Source organism: Chaetura pelagica, unplaced genomic scaffold (genome assembly GCF_000747805.2).
Source record: "Chaetura pelagica isolate M959 unplaced genomic scaffold, ChaPel_1.0 scaffold252, whole genome shotgun sequence".
Classification (NCBI taxonomy): domain Eukaryota; kingdom Metazoa; phylum Chordata; class Aves; order Apodiformes; family Apodidae; genus Chaetura; species Chaetura pelagica.
In genome coordinates this window covers 123,760-131,508 of record NW_009952359.1, presented here as the reverse complement: position 1 = coordinate 131,508, position 7,749 = coordinate 123,760, and the positions used below count along the sequence as shown (strand labels likewise).

The following is a 7,749-nucleotide window of genomic DNA, read 5'->3' as shown; positions in this document are numbered from 1 at the left end:
CACGGCCCCTTGAACCCTTCCAAAACCTGCGGTCCCCTCATAGCCCCCTCATCCCCTCCTGGGCCCCTGTGCTCCCCCAGAACCTCCCCAGACCCTGGCAATCCCCAACCTCATAGCCCCCCACCCCTGACTCCCATAAACCCTGGGACCCCCTGCTGGGACCTCCATAGCTGCCCCGTGACCCTTGTAACCGCCTTTTGGGGCCCCACAGCATCCCTGGGGTTCCCCCCAATACACTTATCTCTTTCTGGGACCCTCATAGCCTGTCTGTGATCCCCAGAACACTTGCAATCCCCACCAGCACCCCCATTTCCTGGGGCCTCCATAGCCCCTCTGTGATCCCTATGATCCCTGGAATCCCCTCCAGTAACAACCCCATTTCCCCCCTGTGACCCTCACAACATCATAATTCCCTCCTGTGGCACCCAATAATCCCACTGTGACCCACTGTAGCATCTGTAATTCCCTCCTGTGACCCACCAAACACCCCTAAACCCCACAGTCTCCATTCTGTGACCCCTCTGGTCCCTTGTAATCCCTCACACTCCATGTAACCCCCCCCATGACTGTCATCCCTCCCAATTATTTCTATCCTGGTCCCACCATGCCCTTCCCAGTATTACCTTGATGCAGCAGCAATTATTCCCCTTTAGGGAGGAGCAGGAACTTGTTCCCTCTCTTACAGACCTCTTCCCAGCTGCCCATCATCAGCCCCAGGAAATGGGCTGAGTGCTGTGTCTTGAGCCCCTCAGTGCCCCTCAGCCACCCCAGCACTGTGTGGGCAGAGGGCAACGGGCCGAGAAGGGGACAGAGACTCGGGAGGGAGAGCCGAGCAGTGCTGCAAATGTGGGACACCCCCCAGAGAGGCCATCGAGGACCCCTCAGCATCCACTGCCCCCCCACTCTGCTCCCCACCAGCTTGAGGACAGACATGGAGCTCATTGGTCACATTAGAGTAATTTACTTCTTGGGGGCATGTCCTGTACCTCTGCCAGCATCCCCCTGCCCCAGCCTGGTGCCGGGTGCTGACAACTCGTGCTCTGCCCACATCAGTTTGACAGATGCAGAAACTCTTCATCCTCTGCAAAGAAAGAGGCACACAGGTGACAGACAGACTGACAGGCCCTCTCCTCACCCCACGGCCAGACAGGGATGGTTGCTGCTTCCCACCTGGTGAGAATGACAGTAGGAAGCAGTCCAGACCCTCTGTGCATCCCCATGCTGTCCTGGGATGTCACTTTGTGTTCCACCACCCACCACAGTGGTATGAATCCCCTTTATGATCATGATGACATAAACAAAGATGGGCTCTGCCCTGAGACATGTTCCTCTGGCCCCAACTACCACCCATGGGGGCACAGAGACCCTCCAGTTCTTGCCCCACTGGAAGCAGGCCTGCCCAGGGCTGGCTGTGGTTGAAGACCCCTGGGCTCACCCTTCTGTATGGAGAGATTTTCCCTTCCACCCTCCTGAAAACATGCTTGTCCATTTGTCCTGGTGGCTGAGTGTGTCTCCCAAGGAGGTTCAATACGGAAACACCTGCCCTGACTAGGGCTGGAGAGTCTGGCAGGCATTGCCCAGGTAGTAGACTCCTGGCAGGGACCCTGTCTGGTCCTTATTTGGTGTCAGGGTCTCTACAGCCCCACAAAATCTTTCAGCCCCTCTTCCCTCAGTGGCATCCCCTGCCCGGGGGCTGTCACCTTCACTGCACCTCACTGTGGCCCAGCCTGCTTAGGGGCCATTTCCCCTCTTATGAAGAGGCATCTCGAAGTTCAGACCTGGCCTCAGGACACCTGCAGCCTGTTGTGCCCTGACACTGTCTGTAGATTAATGACCATATTCCTCCGCCCATCAGAGTCTCTGGCCCAGGACAGACCCATTCCAGGCACAGCACAAAAAACACCCCACACCCATCCTGGATCCAGAACTCATTCCAGATCCAACCCAGACCCAGGACAGACCTATTAAAGACTTACCCCAGACCCAGGACAGACCCATCCCAGAGGTACCCTGAACCCAGGACAGACCCATCCTGAACCCATCCAGATCCAGGACAGACCCATCCTGAACCCATCCAGATCCAGGACAGATCCATCTCAAGACCCATCCCCAATGCAGGACAGGCTCAGAGCAGGACAGGAGGTGGTGCAGGGCGGGCAGGGCAGGTGAGGGCAGGCGGGAGTACCTGCCAGCGGAGGAGCCCCGCAGTATTCCTTGCACTCCTTCTCCGAGTAGAACTGGTTCCCGTTGCCCTTGCAGCCCCCATAGCTGAACGTGACGCACTTGCCCTGAGCCGCGCTGAAGGCCCAGCGAGTCACCGGGCGCTGGCAGGGGCCCGGCACGATGGGCAGCCTGCAGGCAGCTGCGGGGACAGGGGCTGCTGTGAGGGGACAGGTCTGGCCCCTGCACCTCCCGCGGGGACGCTGCGCACGTGGGATCCGAGGCCACTCTCAGATCCCCTCAGGTGCCCGGCAAGGAGCCCCCCGCTCACCCTCGGTGCGGCAGGCCTGCAGGCAGCCCTTCTCTGAGTAGAAGTTGTTGCCGTTGCCCAGACAGCCCCCGTAGAGGAAGGTTTCCCAGGCCATGGACGAGGAGTTGTAGAAGAAGCGAGAGAGCATCCCGCTGCAGGGCCCGGGGTCTTGGCTCAGCCGGCACGAGTCTGGGGACAAGGGCGGCAGGGGTGGCTGCACCCAGCAGGGACCCAGGGCAGGGGATGCCCTGCCCTGTCCTGGCACCCACCTTCCTTATTGCCGGTGTACGGGGGCAGGGGTCCCGCGGCCGAGCCCTCCTCGGGAGGCAGGACTGCTCTCCTTGCCCTCTGCACGGGAAAGGGAGCACAGAGCTGCCATCAGCCCCTCCCCAGGGAGCCTGCTGCCCACCCCCTCACTCACTGCCAGGGGGCTGAGCTCCCCCCGGGCCCCTCCTGCCCCTGGGATGGGCTGTGTCAGGGGTACCTCTGCTAGTGCTGCAGCCCACACAGGCTCCAACCCTCCCTGCTGCTCCCAGCACATCTCCAGACATTCATCTTGGGTCAACAGGATGTGTTCGCTCCACACCCCACAGTCTTCCCAGACCTCTGCTCATGCCGAGCGGGCATCAGGATCTTGTATATTGGATTAAGACACCTGAAGTGCCCAAATCATGCCCTGTGCTCGGCTGGGGATGAGTGTCTCCTCTGGCTGACACAGGATGGTGTGTCCTCCAGATGGGTTGCCTGCTTTCAAATTAGCTTGGCTGCTTCTCCTGTGAAAGTCCCATCCTCTCTTGAAAATCCTTCTAAACTCAACTTTGTGAGATTGGGAGGTACTGGGTGACTGTACCCAAAGGACCAGTGGGGTGCTGAGCTGCCTCCCCATCCCTGGAGAAGGGGTGTACAGCCTGGCTGGGACACCCACAGCCAGGCAAGGAGCAAGGAGACACCAGACTCCACAGGCAACAATTTTCACCCCATTAAAAAATCAGAGTAGGGAAGGGCCTTCCACTTGGGAAGGAGCCCTGGTGGCCTCCTGGACTCACAACCCTCATCCTGCATCCCATGTCTGTCTGTTGCTCACAGGCAAAGGCTGTCAGTGGAGATGAGAGGTCATCTCCCAGGGTAGTCAGTGGAGCTGTTGCCCAAACATGTCCTGTCTACAAGCCTGTTCCCTAGACACCAGGTCTGCAGTAGGTCTGGCTTGAAGGGGATCTCCCCAGCCTTGATCCATCTCAGGAGGTTGCAGCTGGACCACTCACCTTGGGGGCAGTTGCAGTCTCCTGGGGAATGCATTCACCTGGCACAGATGACAGGAGAGAAGATCAGCAGCAGGAGAGGGGAGGTGTCCTGAAACTGATCTCACTGTGGTACTGCACTGTGCACACACAGGACCCAGGGAAGGGGATGTCCTCCCAGTTTCACCCATGTTCTTCTCCTCTTGCTGTTTTCTACCTTTGACTTGCAGGAGCATTGCCCAACAACCCCCACACCCACCTGTACCATGCTAGCACCTTCTGAGCCCAGGCTGGGTAAGGAGTTCCTCAGCTGTGGGAAGCAGTCATGCGTGTGGGTGAATTGACCTGACAGCCCAGCAAGGAACTCACTGACTGGGAACTGGTGGAAGCCTGACTGATATGTGGCCTTGTCTCCTTCCCATTTCATCCTACCAAAGCCCTCATCTCTCCTCCCTCCATTCTGACTGTCCTCCCTTCTCCCCAGCCAGAAGGAGCAGCCCCAGAAGCCCACTGCCATGTTGGGGGGACAGACAGCAGGAGTGCCACGTGTCTCGTGGTGGGTTACCTCTGTTGGCCAGGATGAAGATGGAGTCTGCTGGGATGCCCATCTCCAGAGCCAGCTGCTGAAAATCCTTGATGAGGTCCTCCCGCAGCTCTGGGCTCCTCCCTGGGCAAGGGAACAGGCTGTGAGCAGGACTGGCATAGGAGAGGGTCTGCATGCAGCCCCACAACCACCCCCTGAACCACAGAGCTCAGGGAGCTGCAGGCAGGCCCAGTACCAGCCTCCTGGTCCTACCCAACCTCTCCTCTATTGTTCTTGACCAGCCTTGACCAAGGCCTTGAACAAAATTATTTTAACATCTCTCAATCCTGAATGACATTATCTCCTGCCACTTCAGGGTCTGGGCTTCTTCTAAGCAGATATTGCCACCTTCATCCCAAACAACAGGTTGATTTGGACATTAATTGTGTGATGTGGCTCTGAGCTGAGCAGTAAGATTCAACCTCTGCAAGTGCCAAAGATAAGATGGTACAAAGCATCACTTCCAAAGCCATGGTCAGGTCCCTCAAGGGCAAGGGACGTTGGGTGGTGTTTCTGAGCTGCACTGGCCCACCTCAGAGCCTGCCTGCCCATAGGTGCCATGGCCAGACGTACCATACAGCTTCAGCGTGGTGCTTGGGCCGAAACTACTTTTCTTCATCATCAGAATGACGGCGTATTCTTCATAGTTGGTGCGGAGCACGTAGGACTGGATAGACACATCCCATTCTGGGTGAGACAGAGACACAGGGGACATCATTCGTACCCCTCAGGGAGAAACAGGGCAGTGTAAGGCAGCCCCAGAGCTGTGGGCTGAAAGCAGGTAGGTAATTCAAGAATGTAGATGATTTCTGGGAGACAGGGTCTGATAAAACTCCCTTTAGGCTCATCAGCCTCTTCTTAATCAAAGGGGTTGGAAACCAAGGGTTGTGGACAACTGAGATACCCTCAATGCTTTTGAAACATGGCTAGTGGGAGCCAGCCTCAGCTCAGTACCTTTGGGACAGGAAGAATCTGCTGGAACATCTCATACTCCTGGTCCTATGTGGGGACAATACCAAAAATAGCCCCTTTCCCCCAGCTTAGAATCATAGAATCATTAAGGTTGGAAGGGACCTTAAAGATCATCAGGTTCCAACCCCCCTGCCTTGAGCAGGGAACCACTAGATCAGGTTGCACAAAACCTCATCCAACCTGGCCATAAAAATTTCCAAGGATGGGACATCAACAACCTCCCTGGGCAACCCATTCCAGTTCCTCACCACCCTTAGAGTGAACAATTTCTTCCTAATATCTAACCTAAATCTCCCCTCTCTCAGTTTACTTCACTGCATACTTCGGCTGGAATTGACCCCAACTTTGTAGCAGCTTCTCAGTCCTTCCCTCCTGAACCCCCTCCCCAGCCATGCTGGTTCCCATCACCCAGCCACACCACAGATCTTGGGGCTGAGCAGGTTGGCAGAGAACTCAACTTACTGGGGTTATAGTAGGTGTATTTGCCTGGGATGCTGGTTTTCTGGTACTCTCCCGAGATGCGCGTGCAGTCACCTTGCCTGGAGGGAGGAGGAAAACAGTCAGCTGCTTGGAGTGATAATTTATCCTGGTTATTGCATAAAAATAATGCCTGGGGCACCGAGGCCATGCCACGGGACTTCCAAAGCCCCCTTCAGGCATTTGAGTCCAATCCAGCCCCTCCTCAGGGCTCTGGTGCCAGCCGGAGCAAACAGCTTCTGTGTCTTGTTGCAGCCCCTGGGAGACGCAGCACCTCTGGGTTGGGGGGGGTATGGGGGAGGCTCAAGCCCCCATGGCAGTGCCCTGTACCTCAGCCTGGTGCTGGCAGTGCTGATCTGTTCGGCGCTGGGGCCCGGGCCCAGCACCAGTGTGCCCATGCTGAACTTCTCCTTGTAGTTCTTCATCCATTTGCAGGTCGTGCCGATGGCAATGTCATACCACTTCCCGTACATCTGCAGGGAGAAGGGAGGGACATCTCTGCCACGAGCCCTCTCTACTGAGGTGGGCAAATCTCCTGCTTTTCTGCAGAGCTGAAATATTTGTGGCTCAGAGAGATACTGGAGGGTGATGTTGAAGGTTGATAGGGCCAGGGCTGCCACAAGACTTCGGAAGTAGATCAGCACTGAGCGGGATTTTCCTGGGTCTCCTGACCTCCAGACAGGGCTGGAGGTATCAGACTGATGCCCCTCTGTGTGTCCTGGGGAAGTCCAGGAGCACATTCAGGGCTGTGCAGAGGCTGGCAAGGGATGGGTCTGGCAGCCTCCATCCCACAGGAATGCTGCCCGCTGGGGCTGCCCTTGGGCCATGCCCACAACTTGTAGGGTGGACAAATCAACAGGTGGGATTAATCTAACCCAGCCACTCTGCCTGGCCCTTTGCCAGGGTGAGGCCATCCCAAAGGCCAGTGCCAGTGGGGTGGCAGCCCCTGACTGGCACCCAGGGAGGGCCACATGCTGCCAGTGCCTGTCCCGAACAGCCTGATATGGATAATAGCACCCTCCTTACTGGAGGAAAATTAGAGACAACTTTCCCCTGTCCCTTCTGTCCCCAGAATTAAGGGTCCGCGAGCTGCCATTACCCGCTCAGCCTCAAAATTCTCCTGCACTTGGATTTCCTCATCCTGGTCCCCGATGGGGTTCCCGCTGGCCACAGTGAAGAGCAGGAGGGAAAGGAGACCCCAGAACATGGTGGCTGTTGGCTTCAGAGTGCGGCTGAGTCCAAGCAACCCAGCGGGATCCTGGACTCTGCGCTGTCCCCAGGGCGCAGCAGTGTGACCTTCAGACCACAGCCAGCAGAGCCAGCCCGCCTGGCTGGGGGGGTGGCTATGGGGGCGTGGGGCTTCTGCTGGCCCCGCACAGCTTTGGCCATGTGGCCCCAGGGTTCTCCTGGTGTTTGCAGAGAGCTGGTGAGGACATGAGGACATGAGCATCCTCCTGCTGTGCCAGGCTGAGCTCCTCACCCTCTCCTGTTCCTATACCACCACCTGGTCCAGATGCAGGGCCCGGACCTGCCCATCTCCTTTTTTCTACCTTAAGATTCAGATTCCTGCCCTGTGTCCTGCAAGCAGCCTGGCCCTGCAGAGAGGAGAGGACTGAGGGGTCACCCCAGGTGTCCTAATCCTGACCAGTGTCCTGACCCCCATTCACTGGGGGTTCCAAGCTGGTGGCCAACACCCAGGAACCTCACCAACCACCATGCCACCAACAAGGGTCCCCAGGCCTGGCAGGCATGGGGGATATGGGACATGTCCCTTCCCACCAGTGTTTGCCTTTGCAGGATGATTAACTGAAACCAAATAACCCAAGGGAGAAGGCAAACAAGAGCAAAGGGCAGGAGTCCCTCTCTGTGTCCGGCCCAGCAGGGAAGGCCCAGAGCCAAAGGCTTGCGGGAACCTGTGGACTTTCACCCTCCTCTCTACTGCAGCCACCACCGGGCCCCTGGTGGGACCCACGGGTGGCCTGCCCGGCCCCGCGGGCAGGGAGCGCCCG

At 57.6% G+C, this 7,749-nt stretch overlaps 1 protein-coding gene across 1 annotated transcript; it reads right to left on the bottom strand.

Moving 5' to 3' along the window:
* Positions 1–1,049: 1,049 nt before the first annotated feature.
* Positions 1,050–6,971, bottom strand: AMBP (alpha-1-microglobulin/bikunin precursor). Its single transcript, XM_010007868.1, has 10 exons — positions 6,840–6,971; positions 6,071–6,213; positions 5,726–5,802; positions 4,865–4,978; positions 4,274–4,375; positions 3,733–3,770; positions 2,740–2,818; positions 2,492–2,659; positions 2,186–2,362; positions 1,050–1,081 (listed from the first exon to the last, which is right to left on the bottom strand). Exons 1-10 carry the CDS (start codon positions 6,945–6,947, stop codon positions 1,050–1,052), a joined length of 1,038 nt encoding a protein of 345 aa, XP_010006170.1. The 5' UTR covers positions 6,948–6,971.
* Between the last annotated feature and the right edge of the window lie 778 nt (positions 6,972–7,749).

Bases quoted from the DNA above. Each gene is read 5' to 3' on its own strand.
- AMBP (XM_010007868.1), bottom strand. From the start codon at position 6,947: ATGTTCTGGGGTCTCCTTTCCCTCCTGCTCTTCACTGTGGCCAGCGGG. The intron at 2,819-3,732 runs GTGAGTGGTCCA...TTTCCCGTGCAG, and splicing joins AGACTGCAACTGCCCCCAAG to AGGGCAAGGAGAGCAGTCCT. The intron at 2,363-2,491 runs GTGAGCGGGGGG...CTGTCCCCGCAG, and splicing joins GCAGGCCTGCCGCACCGAGG to CTGCCTGCAGGCTGCCCATC.